Raw genomic sequence first — 24,679 nt, 5'->3', positions numbered from 1 at the left:
AACCAGCTTTCAAACCACATCTTTTAATTTACCTGAACAGATTATAAAAACTGTAGGAAGAGCTGGAGGAGACTGTCAGAGGCTGTGGCAGTCTTTGCTCTGTAACAGCTTCATTATCAGCCATGCAAGGAGGCAACTCTGCATGAGGTCGGATGTTCTCACAGTCTCATAAATGAGACATGAGTTACGCTGTGGTCCGGCTCTTTCAGACGCAGACTCATGCAGGCAACACGAGCACGGTTTGACGTCTGTTAATTAATTAGTAACAAGCTCTGGGTATCAGGTGGACAGGGCTAAAAACCGGTGGGAAAATTACCAGTAAGCATTGGAGGCAGATAAATTCCCAGAATATTGTCTTCTCGGTACAGATGTTTAATCCTACACAATATGATCTGTAGTAGTTTCAATTCTTTTTTATTTCTTGATGCTGAAAGCAGTCTGTGGGTTTTTAGAATAATTATCAATAGATGTTTAATATGAATAATGAGTTTTTTTGTAAGGAACCTGCTCGTTTATATTATATTAAGGAGAAAACTGAAGTGGATTTATACAGCAGTTTGTATAAAGGGACATGCAGTAGAAATCCAGTGGACCTGAATATAGTTCATCCCAGTTTATTTTTAGCTTGATAGACAGATATCCATGTTTTTTGACTACTGTAAATCTGTGTGTGATAAAATGGTGTGACATGCATTTGGATTTTTACTCCTTTATTCTATTAGACTTAAATAAAGGACAGTCTACAAAATGATGCATGTTGATGGTAGGATCATACACTTATTGTTTTAGTTGAGCAACAGACAAAAACTTTGTGAGAGTGGACTAAAACAAACAAAACATGGGACTAAATACGGAAGAAAGCCAGCTAGGTGACATTTACAGCAGGCAAATGCGACACAAGTCTGATCTTTTTGCCCAAATGTGACTAATGGCCAACTTCTCAGAGGCAATGAATATCTAACTTCACCAACTTCCATGTTTGGTTCTATAGAGGATATATAGCAGATAATTTTCAAAGCGTCTGTTGGCTTAATGGTTGCGTTGATGTCCTGAACCGTTTACACAGTAATCTGATTGCAGTCACATTTAATGAGTGTAAAAAACAGTGACAAAAAGACCTGAATATAGAAAAAAATCACTTTATTTTACTGTTTTTTTTACTTATGAGAAGCTCAGCTGCCAAAGTCCACTCTATATAACATGTCACTTAAGATCGATTGAGAGCGAATCAGGAGGGGGAACGAGAGAGGGGGAGAGCTGAACGTAGAGGAACAGAAAGAAAAATATAAGCTTGCGGTGTGCTCTTGGCGTATTTGAAAAGAGTGCAGAAACCAGGGGAGTGTGGCGTTACTGGGGGGGTGGGACTTCACAACTAGGACATTATAGAGAATATAGAAAACTCTCCAAGTGAATAGAAGTGGCATGTTCATCCTTTTTAGCCACCAGAGTTGAGCTTGTGACTACAGTGTTAAGTTCAACAGAAACATGAGGTATCCAAGTTTCCAAATACCCTGAACATGCTGCTAAGGCTACAATTGTAAGCTTGTGTGTTAATGTGTGACAAGGGCCTTTTCAAATTCGATACATTTTCCAGGTGAAAATATCTCACAAGGTTAAAAAAACAATGATCACAGCCGAGTCTGTCTGGCTTCCTCCTCTTCCAGCATCTAGCCCAACACCAGATGGATTAGATCCATCCCTGTCTTCACCCATTTGTCCATGGCATGCGGCCGAAGGTGAGAAGATACAACTACAAAGTCGATCGACCTCCGGCTTAGGGTGTCCTGGTTCCAGGATCACCAATGGACATCCTTATGTTTGAACATGTTGTTCATTATGTACAATATGTGTCTTGCACAGAAATCCAATAATGAAACACCCCTTAGGTTCTGAGCTGGGGATCTGTTTCTCCCAATCAAAGTCGAGCATCTCTAAAGGAGCTAGGTTCCAGAGACCACGCCTTGTATGGAGAAGATCTCGACTATTTCTAGCAGGCATCACTTCAACTCCCACACAATCTCAGGCTCTTTCCCCCCAGCAAGGAAATACACCATGTCCCCAGAGCCTGTTTAAGCATCTGCGGATTGGGTCGCCTCTGCCTCCGACTGTCACCCAACTTGTCTTTGCAACGGTTCCTGCAGGTGGTGAGCCCATTCGGGGATGGCCTCGTGTTACTCCTTAGAGCTGAAAGAACCAGGCCATCAGGCACTTGCCAACAAACCCCAACCCCAGTCCTGGCTTCAGGATGGGGTGCCCGCTCCACCATACTGGGCGATGTCACATACCTCGATTTTTATGGTTATCATACGGGCTTTGTGAACTTCTCTTTGTCTGAACTGTCACCCAGAGCCTGTTTGCCTTGGGAAACCCTACGAGGGGCATTTCAGTCCCTGACAGCACAGCATCTGGGATAATCAAGGCACTGAAAGCCCTCTACCACTTTAGGGTGGCAGTTTGAGGAAGGGAGATCATGCTTTTCATATATTATTATTAGACTTTTTCAGGTTCTCTTTTAAAGGTACTGTCTTTTTGCATTTATCTTAATTTAGAGTTGTTATCTTTGTGACTGGAGTGCTATGTATGAACTGTATAGTAATGACACCACATTATGTAACTAAGGGTAAGTTGACAATTTTTTGTCTCAGACATCAAAGGCAGGAAAAAATGCAGAAAAATTGGATTTTCCTTTTTTTTCTAACTTTTTCCTTTTGTCTTGAGTCCCATCTCTCTTTAATCTAACACCCCCCCCCCCCCCCCCCCCCCCCATTCCCCAAATTCCAGATTGTGTTTCATTCCATGCATGACTTTCTCTGTATAATTCAGCTGTGTTGTTATTTCTTCTGCAGCTTCATGGCCATTGCAGTTCTCGCCCCCTTTCTCTAGGAAGCAGCCTTTGAATACTCAGATCAACGTGACAGACGACCATCAGAGGGACAAGGATGGATAGACTGGAGTTACTGTATGCTTCTTCTTCGGTGTGACCAGATGAAGGGATTCCTACCTTCAGTCAGCAACCAGGGGACACACGGCAGCTGATTGTTAGCCTTCAGAGGTGACAGATGCAGAAGTAGACAACAGTTATATGATTATTTAAACTGACTTTCTCAGCATAGTAGTTGCTGAGTGTTAAATTTTGGTGTTCTTGTTATGAGTTGTTTATCTACAACCAATGAGCCAGAGAGCTGCAGCAGCGAGGAGAGCAGCTGCACCACCTCCTCCATTATTACCTCAGACTCATCCTCTATGTCTGGGCAGACCAACTCCCTAAATGATGCCCAGCATAAAGCTCCCCCGCCCCCTCCCCCACCTCCAGGGGTACCCCCACCTCCACCGCCCCTATCAACCAACCACAATATAAGGAAAAAGCGCCGGGTGCGCAGCTTCTTTTGGAAGACCATCCCAGAGGAGAAGGTGCGCGGGAAGCCAAACATCTGGACGCTAGCGGTGCGGCAACAGCAATATCAGATAGATGTTCGCTCTGTGGAGGAGCTCTTTGGGCAGCAGGAAGATGCGGCGACAGCAGGCTTACGTGGCTCAACTGGAACAACTGGAACCTCAACTCGCCTTTCTAGGTCCCGTTCTTTTAAGGACAGCAGCAAGAATGAGGTGAGTACTGACAAAAACAACACCTAGCATAATTACTGCTCCACTGGACATCATCAACACTAACCCAGCATGATGATATAGCCAGTCTGACAGAAATAAGGAAAGTAAACAATGGAGAGCACATAGTAAGTGTGCTTTTGGCTCTTTTGTCCGTTTGAATCCATCTCACCAGTGCTGCGCCATCAAATGCATGCAGAGTTGTTTCAGCTTGTTAGATCAGACGTGACTGGTACGGTGTTGTGATAGATGTTCGTTGCTCTCAATGGTATCATATAAATTAGAGGTCGATCTGGGTCTTCCCTCTGTATGCCGATTGAAGACGAGTCGTTTGAAGGTGATTTTAATCCAGGTCGCTTGCTGAGTCCTTTGACATGGGTCAATGGGGGTCAGCAAGCTGTGCCCACTGTCACTAAAAGCTGATTGTTTGTTGGTTTAAACTACTTTTTGAACAAAGAGAAAGAGGTATATGTCCTGTTAGGTTTACCAGCAAGGGGGCAACAGTTGACTGATGATTTTGTAAAAAAAAAAAAAATCTATTTATAAATATATTAGTATATATTTCAAGATTATTTCTAAACGTGAAATGATCTTGTTTGTTTTGCCAACAAAATTTAAGTATGCCAATTATAAAGATAACCAGTTAACTCACTAGTCTGTGATGTGAGATTTGTTTTTTGTTAATATGTTACTCCTAAATTAGGCATTGATAACACCCGTCTCTACAAAGTTATTTGCAAACATGTGCATGCCCGGTTGCTGACTTCAGCTGCTGGGCCTCATGTATTATAAATATATAATATACTCCTACAGGATTAGGATCTCCATGTAGGAAATAAATAAATCTTTGTGTCCTGTTACAGATTTTCTTAGTCATACACAGCATGAGGATGGATCTAATAAAAACAAGCTTACAAAGCTTTATGCACAGTTCCTTATTGAATGTAGTGTTTTAAAAGGACCATGGAGGACTGTTAAGTTTATATAAAGTTTTACATCCAATCTTTATTTAATTGTAGGTCCCCTGCTCAGAAATCCTATTATTCCATGTAGATCATTGAATCCACTTCTGTGACACAGGAGACATTTGTTGGCCTGTGTTGCTAAGTGACACAAACAGGTCTACATTATTCAGGATATGTACATAATGGGGAGACATATGTTTGAATCATATCTTCCAATTTTTTTGTTTTAGGTTAGCATCCTTGACTCAAAGAGGGGCATGAATGTGGGCATTTTCCTCAAGCAGTTTAAGAAGTAAGTCATTCACCTTTTACCTAAAAAATGTTTAAGTTATAGGTGTTAAATATTGATATTTTTTTATTTATAACAGTGTTTTGAGGATTTGCATGCCTATGATTGGCACTTTCATACTGTTTGCAGTGATGGTTAATATATTAATTTATAACGAGTTTTAATGAGAAAAAAGAAAGCATGCCTTCAACACCTTTGAAGTGTTTATCAGAAACAAACTGCACTTTGTTGAGAAGTTAACTTCCCTCACAATATTTTTGAATGTAGCTCTACTGTAAATCTCTGGTCACTCCATAAATAGATTTCAGTTCATTCCTTTGTGTTTAGCTTCATAGTTCTTTCTTGTGTTCTCTTTTGTGTACTTTGGTTTAGATTCTTATGTTAATATTAGACTCTAGTGACTAGGGCTGGGTATTGTTCAAAAATTTTCGGTTCCGGTACCAATACCGATACCTTCACTTCGATACCGGTTCCTGAACGATACTTTTTTCGAAACAGTTTTATAATATCAATTCGAAAAAAAAGAAAATTACACAACATAAATCAAATCTTGAGTTTTATTTTAAGCTCTGATTTTTCCATTTACATTTTTCCTCTTACATAAAAAAATAAATTTCAGTGTCTAATATTCACTGTTACATTGTGAGGACCTTTTTACTTAGCAGTTTTCCTTTAGAAAAATTACCATGTCTGACAAACAAGCCCGTTGAATAGGAATCCTACTGACAGAGCACCGCTGGTATGTGGGGGTCTGAGCGGCTCCCACAGAAATATTTATTGGAAGGCAGGATGAACTGCCTGCACTGATTAAGTTTTCAGGTGGATTTTCCCACTTAAAAACATAATAAAACTACTTTATTCCCACTGATCACAGCAAATATAGCTGCAAGGAGAATAAAGGATAGAGTAGCCCCGCCAAACGCGCATCAGACCCACTTTTCGACCGCGCAGCCAGAGCAGCAAAGCTGCTTCAGCCGCGTGTCAGAAGCTGGTACAAGCAGCAAAAAAGGAAGCAGCAGACGTGATTTTGCTGCTCCTGCTGCGTCCAGTTTGAAAGCAGCATTCTCCAAGAGTGTCTCACATTATTCACTCTGCTCTGGCTTTGCGCTGCCCACGGGCTGATGAGAGGAGGATGGTCGCGCTGGCTGCGGTCCGCTCTTCTTGCAGTCGAACACTGAGCAACTTTCTGCTCTTAAATTGTTTCCGTGCGTGATGTATTGCATTGCGCACTATTGGCATCAGTCTTAATAAAGTGAAGCCGCACTTTTGACCTGGAAGGCATTTTAAAGGGGTTCCACGATGCTCGCAACCAGTTCACAACAAGATACACATGAACCCTGGCTGTAGGCGGGACCACCTGTGTATTTTTCCTGGATGACGCAATCACGTTAAGTGTTACAGCCAATCACCGAAGCTTGGTACCGAAAGACGAGGCATGTTTCGATACTCTGTAGAACCGAAGCATTTCGGTCGGTACCATAAAAGAACCGAAGTTCGGTTCCCAGCCCTACTAGTGACTGGTAAGTTGAATCTCTTGTGTCTCCAATTAGCTTCCTCTGTGCCCATTTTTCAAATTTTTTTTCCAGCAGCTCTGTATTCTGTTGATTATACTCAAATGGCTCCCATTTCTTTCATCGATTCTGCTGTTGATTTCATCTTGGTTCCTGGTTATCTTTATGTCCCTTAGAAAGGTGTTGTCATGTTACACTGCCTGGACAAAAAAAAAGTTGCCACCTGGATTCAACTAAGCAAATAGGTACGAGCCTCCTATTGGATAATTACTGCATGGGAGATTATTTTTCAGCTGGCAACAAGTTATATAACCCCAACTGGTGCAATGACTTGCTTTTCATTTCCTAAACAAACATGTCAAAAGACACATCCCATTGTCGTGGAAAAGATGTTAGTCTGTTTTAGAAGAGTCAAATCATTGGCATGCATCAAGCAGAGAAAACATCTAAAGAGATTGTAGAAACTACTAAAATTGGGTTAAAAACTGTCCAACACATTATTAAAAACTGGAAAGATATTGGGGACCCATCATAATCAAGAAAAAATGTGGCCGGAAAAAAATCCTGAATGATCGTGATCGGCGATCACTTAAACGTTTGGTGAGATCAAATCGAAGAAAAACAACAGTAGAACTCAGGGCTATGTTTAATACTGAAAGTAAGAGCATTTCCACACACACAATGCAAAGGGAACTCAAGGGATTAGGACTGAACAGCTGTGTAGCCGTAAGAAAACCACTAATCAGTGAGGCTAACCGGAAAAAAAGGCTTCAATTTGCTAGGGAGCATAAAGATTGGACTGTGGAGCAATGGAAGAAGGTCATGTGGTCTGATGAGTCCAGATTTACCCTGTTCCAGAGTGATGGGCGAATCAGGGTAAGAAGAGAGGCAGGTGAAGTGATGCACCCACCATGCCTAGTGCCTACGGTACAAGCCTGTGGGGGCGGTGTTATTATCTGGGGTTGCTGCAGTTGGTCAGGTCTAGGTTCAGCAACAGTATGTGCTCAAAGAATGAGGTCAACTGACTACCTGAATATACTGAATGACCAGGTTATTCAATCAATGGACTTTTTCTTCCATGATGGCACAGGCATATTCCAAGATGACAATGCCAGGATTCATCGGGCTCAAATTGTGAAAGACTGGTTCAGGGAGCATGACACATCATTTTCACACATGGATTGGCCACCACAGAGTCCAGACCTCAACCCCATTGAGAATCTTTGGGATGTGCTAGAGTGGGCTTCGCGCAGCGGTCAGACTCTACCATCATCATTGCAAGATCTTGGTGAAAAATTTATGCAACACTGAATGGAAATAAATCTTTTGACATTGCAGAAGCTTATTGAAACAATGCCACAGCGAATGCGTGCCGTAATCAAAGCTAAAGGCGGTCCAACAAAGTACTGGAGTAAATTACCCTTTTGTTTTGGTGGCGACTTTTTTTTTGGCCAGGCATTGTATATGCCAGGGTTCTTCCCAGCGTAGATAGCCACTAAAGTTCCACTTCAGCTAAGTTACTGAGCCAGTTCCATCTGGCCTGCCTCCCCCAGTGATCTGTGCAGCATCTAAACCAAGGTTGTAAAAATTGCACTAAAATTAGGCCAACCAGCTGGATTTTATTGACCGTAACGGCTGTGGATACAAGTTTATCTCTTTATTTGCACATGTGAGAAAAGCGCTATGAAAACATCCTTCAGATGGTCATTAACTTGGACTCACTCTGAATCCTTCTAGGAAGGTGAAAATATGTGCTTCATTCGGCCAGCAGACAAAAAGCTAACTTTTAAAACAGGGCTTGAGTGTCCAGGTTTGGAAGGATTCCTAAATTGCTGGTCTTTCAAGTGAAACTGACGGATGCTCAATAATTGCAATAATGCTGCGCCGGTGGGTTGCTGCTAATTATAACTGCGGATGTTCTGGGGGACAGTGATTCGCCTGTGCCATGTGCCTTCAAGTCGTTTGCCCATAGGAAGACGTTACTTGGATATAACCTAACTGAATATCTTCAGAACAGCTCCAAATGACACAAAACTCATATGGGTGAGTGGAACATGATGTTATAGTGTAAAATCAAGGGCCCAATGTAAAAAAAAAAAACGGTGTTTCCCTTTCATAATAATTGAACTTTATTGATCTCACATTGTGGGGCAGTGGTGTCAGGTTAAGGGGTTTTGCTCAGGAACCCAGAGTGGAGGTGCACAAGCGGACTGCTTTAACCCACTAGGCCAACACCCCCCGTCCACTGCAGGTGGATCAGAGCAACGTCTCACACGGTCTCTCTAATTGTTTGCATATTATAAGTTGATATGAACATCGCCTTTCAACATGGAGGTGAGATGGAGAGAAAAAAGGAGTGGGCTCAATTAGCAAAGAGGCAAATATCAAAGAAGACATAGGTGCAGCAGAGAATAAATAAAATGGCTTCCTCTCACTTCCACACTTATAAAAATCCTGGTGAGAACCCACCCATACAAAAAAGATCATAAACCACTCAATCATGACGAAATCAGGTAATATATGGCAAGCGTCCTCCGACCAGCCCTCTGATCCTCAGTGGTCCTCCTTCCACCTCAAGTAGTTAGCCTCTAGAGGATGGCCTCAGCTTTTGCAGACTCTTCTTGCAGCGCTGGGTTTGATGCATAGTCTGTTGTGTAAGTTCTCTCCAGGTACTCCTGATTCCACTCACACTCCAAAACATGACGGATTAATTGGCGTCTCTAAATTGGCTTTAGGTGTGATTGTGCATATCTAAAGTCGAGGCTAAGCTTGTCTTTACCATTCTACAATCAGGTTTGCCATAAATGCTCCTTTCAGTACACACCACTGCACTCTGTAATCATCTGTCAACTGGCCCTTCCATCACAATCAACGACAACGACAACAACATCGTAATTTACAAGACCTTTCTCGGACGATCACCACCTTATTTAGGTCACCTGCTGCAGTTTACAGTCTACAATTACTTATACCCTAAACCAACACTACTTTTGGTCTTGCTTATTTTCAATCTGCTGCCGCTCGTGACTGGAACGCTCTGCAAAATATTATTAAACTAGATAGACTCATGACAATTTCATCCTTCAAAACAATTATATCTTCCTTGTTCACAGACACTTGCAGCTGCTTCTCTGCATAGACTTTTTTGGGTTGTCAGTTGTGTTTTAAATTGTATTTTATTTATGTATTACTACTTACTAAGTATTACTTATGTATTGCTTTTATTTTGGCCCTACTTCCCTTTTCCTAAGTGGTAAATAAGAACTTGCTCTTAATGAGAACTTGCTCTTAATGAGTTGCCTATAAAAATAAAGTAATAGAAAAAAGAAATTCAGCCCAATCATAAAGTTCATTCCAGCCATTGTTCCAAGATAGTTGGATATCATTAAATATGAAAAAAAAAACTAAAATAGTGACAACTTAGTTTAAAATTACTCCAAGGCAGGAGCTAATTGAAACTATGTGCCTTGCCATTTACACAAAATTATGTAAAAGGTGGTTGATCACAAATGATAAAGAAATGTATGAAAAGACTGGATGCCTTTCATTTTACCGGATACTATTTAGATATGGCAACATATAGCATTCAAGAAATGTTTAAGAGAAACTTTAAAACAAAGCATTTTACACAGATAGTTGACAGATTTGAAGCTGTTTTGGAGCATAATGAACTCATGCTATCACACATTAGATTATCTCTATTTTATCTTCTATCATTACTCTTTATATGGATGCTCCATATTGATTTTATAACTGTTAGAAAGTCTAATATAACTCATTTACCTTTTTAGATAGTATTTCAATTGATAGACAGACTTAAAAAAAAAAACAAAAGAAAGAGAAAATTTAAAAAAGAAGACGCAGAGTGTGTCTGGATCTACTGGCAGCGTATGGCAACATCCCTAAAAAAAGATGCTAAGGTTTATACTATTCTTACTTGTTAAGTTAAGATAAAATGAAATAGATTTCGGGCCTCTTTTTCTGTCACCTTGGTTTCATGTTACTTTCCAAATAAAATGGAAATCAACTTGAAATTATGACACTGAAATGATTGGCTCTGAGAATTTTATTTTTATTTTTAGCAGTCTATAGTTTAGATTAAATGTTAATCCCAAAGTGAATTCGAGCGCACTGACACAGAGAGTTGCACTGCAGTTTGAAAAGTGTTTCTATGACAACAGATTTGCATAGTTCTCCAATACATTTTAATGAGATTTGACTGAGCCATATGTTAGTCTTGCCTCACTGCAGCTTTGTTTTGTTACTGCTCTGGACTTTTTATTTATTTATTTCACATCACCCATATTTGACTGTTGCTAAGTCTAACACATAATATTCACCTTAATGGAATTCACAGCTAATTTTAGCCACTTTGCTTGTTGATCTTTAGGTGGCATTGAAATTATTATTTACAACAAGAATCCAAATTTAAAAGAAAACTGTTATTCCAGTTGTTTTGTGGTCGTACTTTTCATTGTTTAAGACAATTTTGATGGTTCCTATTTTTCTTTTACAATTTATTTTATTTTTTTGCTTTTATTACTTTGTCTGTTCTATGGTTTATTTTAGTTAGGAGTCTGTACATGTTAGTGAATATGCTAGTTTAAGACGCTGTTGATGGTATAATGACACAGAAGTTTCTAAGTGAGAGAGAAATGGGAGGACATTTGCTCTAAAATTATTTGTGCCTTTTAACAAAAAGCTAAACTTGTAGTTTTTCCAGAGGTAGAAAATATGCAATGTGAATCACAACCATTGTTAAACCATAAACAGACTACTTGATGTAAACTCATTACTTTACAAGAAATATTAGTTTGACCCAAAACCATCATATTAAACAACCTTGCTCAGGGATTATGACAAAATGCAAGGAAAGGACACAAGCAAACAACTATAGATATGTATTTACCTGGCCAGCCATACTCTCCAGTCAGAGCCTCAACCAATCACAGCACAGAAGGGGGCCCATAATGCAACAGCACTTTTCTGTAACCATACAGAGCAATGTGGTTTTTTTGTTGTTTTTTTTTTAAGTCCCGAAAGTGTCAGGGCAGGGTTGTGGGTTTGTTGACCAAAATGCAGAAATCCAGAGCTGAGCAGCATGATAGATTCTTGAGATTTATTAACCAAAGGAACTTAGGGGGGACTGACGTGGAGCAGGCAGACAAACAATGAAGACATAGCTGAAAAGCTGACTGTAACCCTGGGGAACAACGCAGATGATTCATTAAGACAGAGAGAGGAATGTAAACGTTAATACAGGAGAACACAGGTGCAGGTTATAAGGGTGAACTGAATCTACTAAATACTGAAAAGAAACTATCCAAAAATATTGGATTTACCAACTAAGGTACAGACAAAACCAAATGGAAAATAAGCAAGACAAAATAAACTGGAAAATAACTCAAAAGGGTACATATAAGAGAACTGGTGTACACAAGATACTTAAAAGACTCATAAGAACCCCAAACCATGACAGAAAGAGCTGTTGATATTGTAAAAATTCCAACATTTGGCTGCTATAAGTTTTTCTTAAAGAAAAAGATTTTGCGTCATATCTGTTTCTGCTGACTCTGTTTTGGTGCGTTCAAACCAGACACGGTGTCCGCTCCAGTTGTGGTGGTTTCACAAAGAATTCCTTTGCAAACCTTGGAAGGATCAGGAAGAAATAAGGAATGCTCTCAAGAGGTCTTTAGGTGGCATTTAAAAAAAGCCATTTTGATTTAGTTCCTGATGACCATTAAGTGTACAAGTCCATAATAATAAAGGACAACCATTCAGTATATTTGCTTAGTTTTTTCACGTCAGTGGGGTTTCAGCTTTAAGCAACTGAAGCTTTTTCTGTTTGATGATGCAGTCCAGGGTGTAAACACTGTGCATCTGAAAGGCAGAGTGGTGAACAACCTGCGGGGGTAACGGAAATCACCACGGACACCGCGTCTGGTCTGAATGCAGCACTGGTCTCCTGTTTTAAATTGGGCTCTACAAGGCGTAACTTAGTCTGGGTGGCAAAGTCAAATATTTGTTTAACAATAATAAAAAAAAAAAAAAACGGCAATACTTTAGTTTGTGAATGCCAGTAAAATCAGGCACCGCAGTGTGAATCAGTGAAAATGTTTAAATAACAATGTTGATTGTTAAACCAAGTAAACCAAACAATCAAGTCAGACTCTAACCGGAATCAAACCCAAATAAAAGCCAATCCAGTCTTCTCAAAAATTTGAAGTGATCATATAGTGCCAATTTTTAAAAGTTTTCTGCCTAAGAATGTTGAGCTGATTGCAACTTGTTATCACAGCAATCCCTCTATCTGCGCAAGCAGGTGGTGACAGTGGAAAGGAACGACTTCCTTTTAACAGGAAAGAAACTCCAGGAGAATTTTACTTTGAGATGCTATCTGGAGCTCATGGGTAAAACTGTAAAACAAAAAAGCAGAATTAACATAAAATTTAGATTTAACTACAACCAGTCAGATTGTAAACTTCATCAAAGCACATTTTAATTCTATTCTCAAAGGTAGACAGTCTGTCCTGATTTCACAAGATCACTAATTTAAAACTGAACATGGTTATTTAGGGTTTATTTTCTATGATACTTTTCTGTTATTATTCACAGCTGAAAATACACGTAACTTTACTCAACACTAGATGTGTCCTTAAAATTACATTTTTTTTCCTGAAAAGTAGAGTTACAACAGATTTATTAATCTCTCAACAAATCTATTGTTTTTTTATACTTCTTTAATTAATAAAGGAAATTAAACTTACTCTCAGTTTAAATTAATTGCCTTTAAGCAGTAGCCAACTGTGATCAACTTCAAAAAGCCTCTATAAAGACTGCTAAAGCTCACTTTTAGATATTGCAGTTAATTCTGGCTTCTTGGGAAAAAAAGTATGTTAAAATCTGTATGATATGAGATGTTTTCCACATGTGTAATTCGTTTTTCTAATGTAGTCATCTTGAGCCTCTGCAACACTTTCTTTGATCTTTTCTGTTCTTTTGTCACAAAAAGAGTCAGTAGACAATCAGAACAACTTTATATTTGGTGCATTTGAAAGCATGAGGGAGGAACATCCATTCACAGAAAGCACCTGTGCAGCTTGAGTAAAACAAGATTTTTGTCTTTTAGGTCAAATTGCTCCATTGTTGAAGACATTCAACGTGGAGAAGGAAAGGTTTACGGAGCTGAGCTGCTCAAAGACCTGATGAAGCTCTTGCCTGATACAGAGGAGGTCTGTCTTTTTGTCCTGTGTTGACATATAAAAGGCAGAAATACAAATCGAAGACATTGTGTCTGATGTAAAAGAAAATAATAGATCCTGCTCAGCTTCCTCTTCCTTTTTGTCTTTTATATGCAGATCAAGAAACTGCAGGCTTTTAAAGGAGACCCAGACAAGCTGACACTGGTTGATTCTTTTATGTACCTGCTAATCCAGGTGCCACGGTAAGTTGCTTTCAATAGGGGGGCCAGTGCTTGTATAGAAGCTTCCTTCAAAGGGGAATCTGGAGTCAGCAGTTTAAGAGGGTTTATCCTAAAATGCTGCGTGAAGACAGTTTCATAACCTACCTGGGGAGTTTCCAGGAGGTGGAAAATGTACTACTGACTACAACAATAAAACCAACATTTTTAAACAAGATATGAGAATTTCAAATTTTTGATTATTTTGGAGCACTAAACAGTTTATCCAGCCCTACACTCCAAAAGACCTCAGTCTCCTCAGCAGGAAAAGTCTGCTGTTTCGTATAACGGTCAGAGCACTGACATGATAAAAGGAGGAATGAGCAATAATTCCATCATCAATTGTATGATAAGCCTCACAACCAGTTAACCCCAATCATACTGAATAGGCTTTCTGCCAAATACTGAGGAGATGTGTGCAAACTCACTTTCACTTTAATAACCTTGTATTATTGTGGCATTCGGCAAATAGTTTACAATGTTTTTGTTATCTGGACTGACCTAGAATAGAAAGAAGTCAATCCGGTATAATCACATAAGAACAATGGTCCCTGCTCTTTATAAAGTGTATTGCAATATCAGGTTTTCAGCTTTAAGTATACAAAGTTAGAAAAAAAACAAATTGTTTCCCCTGATGTTTGAAATAACAACAAATGTATGCTTTGTTTGGAGACACTCAGAGGTGGAGACTCTACCTCGTGTTTTATACTATCACTACTTTGGTTTGAAGGTTTGAAGTTCGGATCGAGGCCATGGTCCTCCAGGAGGAGTTCTCACCCTGTAGTTCTGCAATGAGTCATGACATCGATGTCATCAGAGCTGCTACTGAAGGTATGTTGCACCAACTCTGCTGCAAAACCAAAGGTGTTTACGTTTATACAGTGGTCCCCTAATCTATATGTATATGTGTATAGATTTTGTAAAACCCCTAAAACTGCCAACTTAAAGTGGTGAAGGGGCTTCAGCGTTTGAATGATCTCAGAAGCTATTTTGTCGAGTGCTTAAATCCCCCCTGGTATAGTCTCCCAATGCAAATATGCTCTGCCTAGTGGCTCACACAAAGAGCAGCTCAAGAAGCTCGTATGATGACCAGAAAATCACAACACATGACTTCATCCAGTACGGAGCTGGGACCTCACCCTGGAGACAGGCCTTGGGTTGGGGCTTGCTAGCGGGCCAAGCCAGAAGGAGTGACGCTAGACCATCCCCCAGTGGGCCCACCACATGCAGGATGAACTATAAGGCACTGGTGCTTGTAGGTTTGGGCAGCATTCAGAGGCCTCCATGACCTGATCCACAGATGCTTAAACTGAACCCAGTTCCTTAAGAGAGGCTGGGCTGTCTTCTACTAAGGAGAAAGGCATTAAGTCTGACCTGTTCCTGGTGCCCTCCACCAAGGCTGCCCTCTGACACCAGTCCTGTTCATAACCTTTATGGACAGGGTTTCAAGGCACAGCTGAGGATCGGAGGTGGTCTGGAGGGGAATTCCTGCCTCAAGGGGGGGAATTCAAGTATCTTGGGTTCCTGTTCGTGAGTAAGGCGAGAATGGAGAGGGAGATTGATATACGGATGGGGACAGCTACTGCTATAATGCAATTGCTGCATCGGTCTGTTGTGGTAAAGTGAAAGCTTCTCGAAAAGGCAATGCTCTCAATTTACCGGCTGGTCTACATAAATACATAAATCCAGATTTAGGTTCCTATACTTACTATCAGCTTTTCTGTGTGGTGGTGCTTTATAAAATGTTTTCATCTGGAGTCTCTAATATGTTCCCTTCTTTCTGTAGAGTTGATGAACTGTGAGGAGCTTCATGCTGTCCTTCATCTTGTGCTGCAGGCTGGAAACATCATGAATGCTGTAAGATTTTTTTAGCACGTTTAAACACTTCAATCTATAAAGCAGATTTTGAAATTTTTGAAATTGCATTTCATGAGAATATTTGACGTTTATTTGATTGTTTCATGCCATCTTTTTTCTCTAATGATATCTTGTTCATATTGCAGAGAGATTTGATTGATCATTTCTGTCAAATATCTATCTTTTCACAGGGTGGCTATGCAGGTAATGCTGTTGGATTTAAGCTGTCCTCTCTCCTCTCTTTGGCCGACACCAAGGCCAACAAGCCCGGAATGAACCTGCTGCATTTTGTTGCCATGGTTAGTAAACCTTGCAGTTTGATGCATGATGTGTTCAAGTGTACAGAATAAAATATCCATCCGTCCATCACTCTATCCAGCCATAGTCTATATTGCTTCCCCTTTTAAATATTTGAGATATCCATCACTGTTCAAACATATTGAAGCAAATTTTGTATTTCTTTGTTTTTGCTCATGAGATAAAATATTTTTTCCAAAACATTTTATGCAATGAATGTTTTTCACATTTGATTAACTTAAGCTGATGCTTTAACATTTTTACTCCATTACCTGAATATTTTCCAATGATTTATATTTTCACTCATCAAATAATATATATGCTGATATATCTATTAAATTAATCTTCATGATGATGAAGGAACAATTTTAGAATGACATAATATATTAACCTGCTAGTTATTTTTTTCCTGAGCAATAAAAATAACAGCAGTTGTTATAGTTTCTTTTTCAAGGCATCAGCCTTTGTTTTTATTAGACATTTTTATAGCTGAGAATAAAGACAGCTATCATGACCAAGACGTTCTCCATGGAGGCACATATGTGTGGGATATGAGACAGACATGTAGCAGCCCCCACAGTCTTCCTTATGGAGGGATTGTTGCCTCTCTTTTCTTCTTAAAGAGAGTAAATATTCTGTAAATTACTCCAGCGATCACAAATGCAGTTATTTTAACAGAATGAAGTTCAATTGTGTCTCTTGATCGATTTGATATTGAATAAAAATTATGTCAAAATATTTCTTCTGTTTTTTTTTGTTTTTTTTTTTAGCAATGATCATCTGAGAATTTTGTAATTTAAAAAAATAAATGATATTTGCTGAATTAGCTACTTTTTCAGTGATTAGAATAAATTTCAGGTAATGCATTTATAACCGTTTTATTATTGGATCAAAACATTTGTGTTTGTATGATATTGTTTTCTAACCATGAAAATGTTTCATACCAGACAAAAATTAGACTGAAAACAAAGTAAGAGCTTGTAAGAGTCAGGAAACCCAACAGAAGTACATCAGATGTTATGAGATGTTGTAATTAAGGCATTTGGGTTAGCAGCTGTGATAGAGTCAGGAAATATACCAAAACTCAAGCAAAAAATAAAAACTACAAATCTTTGTTGAATGAAGGACTATTTATCTGAGAGGGGCCTCTCCAGGTACTCTTTAATTAATAATTGAACTTTATTGATCTCACATTTGGGAAATATACCTCTGCTTTTAACCCATCCCCTTGGGGAACAGTAGGCTGCTAACCACTAGGCCACCACTTAACACAGAAAATGCAATAATGATAGATTCAGTCTTCAGAGGGTTAGTCAGGGCAGAGAGAGGCAGACCTCTTAGACCTTTTCAATGAGTCAGACAGAACTCTGTGGTCAGGACGCAGAAACAAGGTCTATTTCCAGTGATCAGAAACTTGGTAGAAATCAGTAAAGGGCCGGGAAGAAAGGGCGAATCCAGGTTAGGTGAATGAGGTTGTAGTGTAGAGATCAGATGAGGACTAGGAAGAAATGCTGGATATCTAAACAGAACAACTTTTGATTATTAAGCAAATAATTATTGACTCAGATACCTTCAATAAGACAGAGCTAAGGTAGAAGATATAATCTTCTCATCCTTAATTGAAAGATTTGTTTTTATAAAAGGCTCTGCACAAAAATTCGGTAATGGTCTTACATATGAAACAACCCTAAGGTGGTAGGAACTGGCTCACTGGGTGTTAAATACTATGTACTATAGAAATGGATTTATTTAAAGTTTTAGGGATACTATTATTCACAGAAAAATTTTCTACATAAAAAAAGTTTATGTAGAAAATACTATATATACTGCTATGTATATTATTGCTCAACTAATTATGAATTTGATTTTTAAAAGTGACAATAAAAATTACAGTGACATCATAGACTCGAGCACAAAATAGCTCATTACCTCAGTTTTTATCTGAGCTTGTATTGATGGAAATAATATATAGAAACTGCAATATTTTAGTTAAGTAGAATGAGGTTTGAGATGTCATAACTAGTGTTGCACCGATATCGATACCAGTACCGGGCGGGGCCCCGATCCGGCACTAAAATGGTGGTATCGGCGAGTACCGACAAATAGGGCACCGATACCATTTTGAGAGCCAAAAGTAAAATAAAAAGTAAAATAAAAAGTAACTAAAATAAAAAGTTCCTCTGGATTTAGTTTGTATTAGTCTTTTTCCTGCTTCACAAAGGTAGGCAGCAGCTTGACAAAGCCATGATGGCAATTATTTTACATCCAAGTAGTATGCAATTCCTCATATATACACACACACACATTAGTTTCAAATAGATGGTATCGGTATCAGCCAATACGGCACAGCCAGGTATTGGGTATCGGTATCGGGGCCAAAAAATGGCATCGGCGCTACACTAGTCATAACAATGCTGTCATGCTGAGATGCATCCTCACTCCAAAAACTTTAGACCTAATGTAGGAGGAAGAAAAAACTCCAAACACTGTGATTCTGAGGGCACACCTGACCCCATCTGCTCTGAGCAGATGGTGTCAGGAAGCAGTAAAGAGCCAAACTGTTACCTAACCAAATTAAATGTCTGTGCTGCTTCAATACAGCAAGCATTCTGCTTTATCTTTCCCAGTATTTAATGTTTTAATGCATATTATATAATGTTTCCCCACACAGGAGGCAAAGAAGAAAGATGAAAAGCTGCTAAAATTTCCAGAGAATTTGCAGCATGTGCAAAGCGCTGCCAGGTGAGCAAACATTTCCCTCTGCTCTTTACATTTGAAATTGAATACATTTGTATGCTGGACCTTTCAAAAGTGTTAAAAGTAAGTTTGACCTTGTTTAGATTTTTTTTCCTATTTGTCTTTTTTGTCTATTTTTGTCTATTTTTTCTATTTTATGAAATAGTCCAATGAATAATACAGTTAAATTATAATGTGAAACTTTAAAATGATCCATGCACTTATTCATCTGTCATTCAACTGTCTTTAACAGTTTGTAAATATAAAGGTGTCCCATTCCTCTTTACAAGATAGCCAAAGCTCAGTCAGAATGGATGAAGAGCTGTTGCAAACATCGGTTTTCAATCCATGTTAGCACATAATGCTTTTATCTAACTCATGATTATAATTCTGGTTGTAGGTTTAGAGTTATTTTTATCTAGCCCTTGTTAGAGACAATAGTTCCCTCAGAAGGAGGTGCCAATCCTCAGCACTTTTTTGAATCACTGTAATCAATGTAATCGAAACATTTGTTTTCTGACAACCCTTAGTTTTTGTCACCCAATGTTTCAAATTCAGCTAAATATTGAAAAAAAAAAAGAAATTACTTCACTGTATAAATCTAGAAGATTTTATCTCTATGTCTCATGAATAAGTCTTATGTAAGGGTAAGAAATTATATCCTTAGTTATAAAATCATCATTGTTTCATTATTTAATGTTAACATTGGATAATTTTTGCATAATGGGTGCATTTAATTTACATTTTCTACAGCTATACTCCAGTAACATATGTTGAATATTTTACTGACTCATTTCTTAATTGACTAATAAGGCTAAAAAGCCTCTAACCCAAATTCAGAAATACTTGTTGGTCAGATGTTCTAATATATCAGAAAATCTTAAATGCATCTTAAAGTATCTTTATTTTTTCCTGTTTTACATCCTAACTCAGATCTAGAGAATGTACTGAGTCTGTCAGCCAAATTCTATACAGGTTCCCAAAAAATCCAGTTTTTTCCATAGATTTAGTTCACACTTAGACTGGAACTGTTATGAAGGTATTTACTTAATAATTTTTTCCCCATTCATTAGGGCCTAATATCTGATATATCTATACATTCTTCCAGCTGAGCTTTGATCTCTATAGCTCCTCTAGGAAAACAATGGGCCTCCTGGCTGCTTCTTTGATTTTTGCTCTGGCTGGTTGGCCTGTCAAGTTCTGTTTTTTTCTGTTTCTGATGAAGAATCCAACAGATCTCAGTGTAGTGCTTAAATCTTACATTTTTGTATCCTAACACTGCTTTCAACCTTTTGACAAATGTAACTTTGGCTTTTTTCCTTGGTCTTCATGATGCTGTTTGTTCACTTATGTTCTCTAACAAACCCCTGAGCTCTCCATAAAACAGCTGTGCTCTGGGGAGAATTGGTTGCACTGGGTTTTATGTAGTTTTTTTTTTTTTTTTTTTTCAGATTAAAGGTGTTTGAGTACCTGATCTGTTGGCCTGATCTATTGAAGGTTCAATAAAAAAGAAAAAAAAAAAAATCAAGTAAATAAAACTCGATAAAATGCTCCTGAAATGGGGAAATAGTACGAGGTTTGAATACATTTGCAAGCCACCGTCTACATTTATGAAGATACAGTATAAATCTACTAGAAGAATCTAACCAATCCTTAATTGCACGGGAAGTATTAGGCTCTTCCAGCATAATTTGTAGTAGTCTTCATTCAGCTTTTATTTGTGCAATGTTGCTAATTTGACCTAAATTTGGCTTATTTAGTTAACAAAATATGGGAAATTATAGTTACTCTGCAAAGGGAAGACATCTCTTGTTCTGTTATGATGTAACAAGTTTAGATGTCGGTTTAATAAAATCTTTATCTTTGAATTGTAAGCTTATAAAACTAGTACCATTTGTAGATGAGTGACTGACTCAGTTTGAACCATTGATCAAACATGGGAATGGTCAAAGCATCTTGTAAAAGATCAATTATGATAGAAGTTTGATTGAAAGGACAGCCAATATATTTGGTTCAGATTATTAAAAGGCTATGCTTCTGTATGATTGAACAGACAAAGTCATGCTGAATATACTTTAAATTGTGTTTGAAGAGCCTCGTTGAATAAGCTGGCTTCAAACTTCTGCCGCTGTGTGACTCCGTCTGGCTTCGGCAGATTTCCAAGGTCGAACGTGTATGGCATCAATGCAGCTGCTGCACTGCAGAGCAAAAATCGCTTCTCCTCTCAGGACCTTTCAGGATCACTGTCTTCAGTTTTTAAAGTCTGACTAAATTAGCAGAACTGACTGAGCTTGTGGTTTGTATTAATCCATATTTATTAGCTTTCCTGGTATTTTTCTGTTTCCCTGCAGAATTTCAGTGGAAAACATTGAGCTGGAGTTTTCCTCCTTATATGTCCGGATCAAATCCCTGGAGGAGAAGGTCCAAGGAGATGAGCAGTTACAGCTGCAACTGGAGCCATTTCTGCAGGTGAAGCTGCAGCATTTGTTACACAGATAAAAGTTTGCACAACCTCCTTACTGAGAGGTCTTGATACAGGAGAGATAAAGCCTCTGTGTGTGTTGTGTGAAGTGAGTGGGTCTGCCTGGTAGAACATTTGGACTGCTTCAATCCCAGATCGGTTGACAACTGAGCAAGCAACATACCATAACCACACCCTAAACTTCTTTCTTCATTATAAGCAGTCCCAATGAGCATTCCTGCTTTGTTTTGGTCTGCACCAGTCCTGCACTGTTTTGCTTTTTCAAATCCGTATCCAACCACACATGTAGAGCTCAGAACCCAGACCCAAACCGTTTTACCTAAAGTTATACCTATTTAAAACTGCAATAGAACTGTAGAATAACAGAATAGTAATAATAAAATAATAGAATGGTTATAGAACACCTCCCGGCTTATGATCACAATGTTTGCACACACTTTTTACTTTGCTTTTTATTCACAAAGTGCTTTATTTTATATAGCCTCAACAGAATATTTTCTTAACAGCATTTCCTGATGCTCTCTTGCGCATTGAGCTCACAAATGACCAGCAGTAAGCAAGCTGAATTAAGCTTTTTCCTAACAGACTAAACAGAAATGCACACTCATACTTGGGTGTGTACATCACTCAATAAAAATAAGCCTCTTTAAAAAATTTTTTTTTTTTTTCTATTTTACATTAAATTAAACAAAGACAGTATAAGAATAAAATTCACAACTTAGAGTGTGAATAAACTTTTTCAAGAGCATCTACCTCCAACTCCCAAAATACTTTGGAGCTCAAATTGACTTATTCCAGTGTCACTGCTTATTTTATTAACTATGATGTTTACTCACTGATATTTAGGCCTTGAGCATAAGTTTGTTGTACAGAAAAAGATCCCTGGTTCAGCTGCGTATTCCTTTGCTAAATTGCAAACTCAGTGTAATGTACTGGATTCGGACCCAAGATTTTTCCGGTTCCAGTTCCAGGTCTAATATCCGATTAACACAGAGAGTTAAGGGGGCAGGCAGGCTCAGGTACTCACAGGCAGAAAGAGGGTCAGGAGCACAGGTGGTCAATCTGGAATCCAGAATCTGACAGAGCAAAATTCAGACGGGCAGACAAATCAAGAAAGGGATCAGGCAGGCTCAGAAACGGGGGACAAAGACAGGTCGGTTGGCAGGCAGACAGGTTTTCAATAACAAAGTCTGGAAGGTTCTTACTGGGCTGGCTCGAAACGATCTGGCACTGGAGGCTGATCAGGACGGAGCTTATATGCAGGTGGGGAAAGGTGAAACCAGTAGAGGTTGATACTGAACCGGAGTGTTAATTGAGAACAGAATCAGCTCCAAGGCCAGGATCATCACACTGAGCAGAGAAAAATACTCTATGTTCCACCTAAAGCTGGGCGTACACTGTGCGATTCTCGGGGCGATTTTCCAGTCGTGCGAGAATCTTTTGATCGGGTGGACTTTCAGCCTGATCATGCGGCTTGAGTCGTCTAGTGTACAGGGGGTACCGAGGGGCGATCAGTCTCTCACAACCACCTCCCGATCAGGAATTGTGAGGTCGGGAGAATATCAAACATAATTGTCTCCCGACCTTTGTGGGCAAATCGCTCAGTGGGCATGTGCAAACAAGGATTCCTCTTTTTCTTCTTCCTCTCAGATGAAAACACAGACACATGGCGGGGATGCAATGAGCGAAATGGAGTTCTCTCTGTAAAATTGACAGACCATAGTAGCCACATTTGCTCAGCCATGTCTTTGTCCAAATATGTCGCCTTTTCATTTTAGGGCTTTCAGCACAAATTTGCACAAGTTGCCAAGGCTGCGCATTTCACTCTAGTGAGCTTATTATTCCCCTTCTATTTGTTTGGCCTCCGGATAGATGAGTCAGAGCAGCTCCATCTCACTGCAGAGCTGAGTCCGACATGCTTTTTAGTCGTACAGTGTGAGCAGGTAGATCACATGAGAGTGTCTCACACTGTACGCCTAAACCCTGCAGGTTTAGGCGTACAGTGAAAATGATTGAAAAATTCACACAGTCTGCCTTCAATGAAGTATTGGCTGCTCTGTTGAATGCTTAAAATATAGCTAATATCTGGTCATGCTACAGTGAATTCTCTCATTAAGATGGAAAGTTAATAAATAATAAATTATGAATATAAACTATCTTTTATATTGTAAGTTTTTTGTGCTACTCCCCTGCTTTTTGTTTATGTAAATTAATACAGTTTTATTTTCTACTCTTAGCTGAATGTTTACCGCTTATATCCTGCTGTAGCTGTCACTGTCTTGGTTCTGTTATGTTTTCTTTTAAGTGTTCGGTTTTACTTTGCTCCATGTTTTCTAGTTTTATTGGTTTAATTCCTATTTTGTTGTGTTTTCTGGATATATTTGAGTTTTTAGGTTTTTATTTGTTGCCCTCTTGTGTTGGTCTCCTTTTTCCCTAGCTCCTTTCTAGACTCCTCTCTTCACACCTGATCCAAATCAGCTCGTTAGTCCTCTTTGTTTCAGTCTCCCATAAGTACTCTCCTTGTGCAGTTCCTCAGTGCTGGTTCCTCGTCTTACCTCGTCTCTCCTCGCCTTTCCCTGACTCCATGTGCTCTTTTCCCCTGATGTCTCCATGGTTCTGATTTGTGTTACAGTTTTAGTTTTAGTTAGAGACCCTTAAGATGCTACAACAGTACAAACTTGAAATAATTTTCATGAATGTGTATATTTCGAGACGTCTTGTGACAGTTAAGTGTTGAGTGAAATTGGCTAGTGTGTGACGTGAGTCACTTGTAGTGTGACTTGAGAAAAACCATCGTATGACCAAAACAGTTTTATTCCTGATTTATTTTTATCTTCAGATGTGTTGACTCCTAAGTTTTGAAAGTCCCCACATTTAAAAAAAATTTTGTATGAACCAGCCTTTAGATACAGACAGACCTTTAGATCAGTGGCGGCCGGCCCATAGGGGGCGCTGGGGCACCGCCCTCCCTGATAAGAAGAGAGAAACGTAAAATATATTTTTAGAAATTAACTCATAAATGTCAGTTTTACTCTCTAGACTGTGTACCTATAAGCAAAACAAATTATATAAACTACATTTCCCTATCTACTGTCATTAATTTGTGGATTTCCACAGACAGACTCCAACCGTCTCTGTTCTGGGGGCGTTGATCAGACAGCCCCACATTTGCAGAGAATCTGTCAATCATGTACTATTGCTAGGTGAATTTAATGGCCAATCAGCGTCTCAGAACTTTATGGTCTTGGGGCGCTGAAAATACTGCGCTTTAACAGGCTTCTGAACCCAAGCGCAGGTGCAGACAATTAGAGGGAAGATGGCAAATGTAACGACCGAGATGCAGCTTCCACCAAATTCGGTGAGATCCTTATTTATCTACCCGTTTGCCAGAAGAATATCCCTGTTGTAGGATATGAACATTTCATGTCATGGTTATTGTGACTGTGACGAATCCACCTCGTCGCTTAAAACAACCTCTCT

General features: G+C 39.0%; 1 protein-coding gene across 1 annotated transcript in view; it reads left to right on the top strand.

Moving 5' to 3' along the window:
- Positions 1–2,851: 2,851 nt before the first annotated feature.
- The window catches only part of fhdc1 (FH2 domain containing 1), a 28,450-nt gene continuing 6,622 nt past the window's right edge, over positions 2,852–24,679 (top strand). Inside the window, exons 1-9 of the mRNA XM_038306129.1 lie at positions 2,852–3,606; positions 4,799–4,860; positions 13,498–13,600; positions 13,727–13,812; positions 14,558–14,658; positions 15,614–15,684; positions 15,876–15,983; positions 18,653–18,723; positions 21,069–21,186. Of these exons, the coding sequence (XP_038162057.1) occupies positions 3,148–3,606; positions 4,799–4,860; positions 13,498–13,600; positions 13,727–13,812; positions 14,558–14,658; positions 15,614–15,684; positions 15,876–15,983; positions 18,653–18,723; positions 21,069–21,186 (1,179 nt within the window). The 5' untranslated portion in view covers positions 2,852–3,147. The remainder of the gene's footprint in view (positions 3,607–4,798; positions 4,861–13,497; positions 13,601–13,726; positions 13,813–14,557; positions 14,659–15,613; positions 15,685–15,875; positions 15,984–18,652; positions 18,724–21,068; positions 21,187–24,679) is intronic.

Source organism: Cyprinodon tularosa, unplaced genomic scaffold, assembly GCF_016077235.1.
Source record: "Cyprinodon tularosa strain WSP-4 unplaced genomic scaffold, ASM1607723v1 ctg573, whole genome shotgun sequence".
NCBI lineage: Eukaryota > Metazoa > Chordata > Actinopteri > Cyprinodontiformes > Cyprinodontidae > Cyprinodon > Cyprinodon tularosa.
Note: the sequence above shows the minus strand (reverse complement) of the source record. Positions and strands in the feature narration are given on the sequence as shown.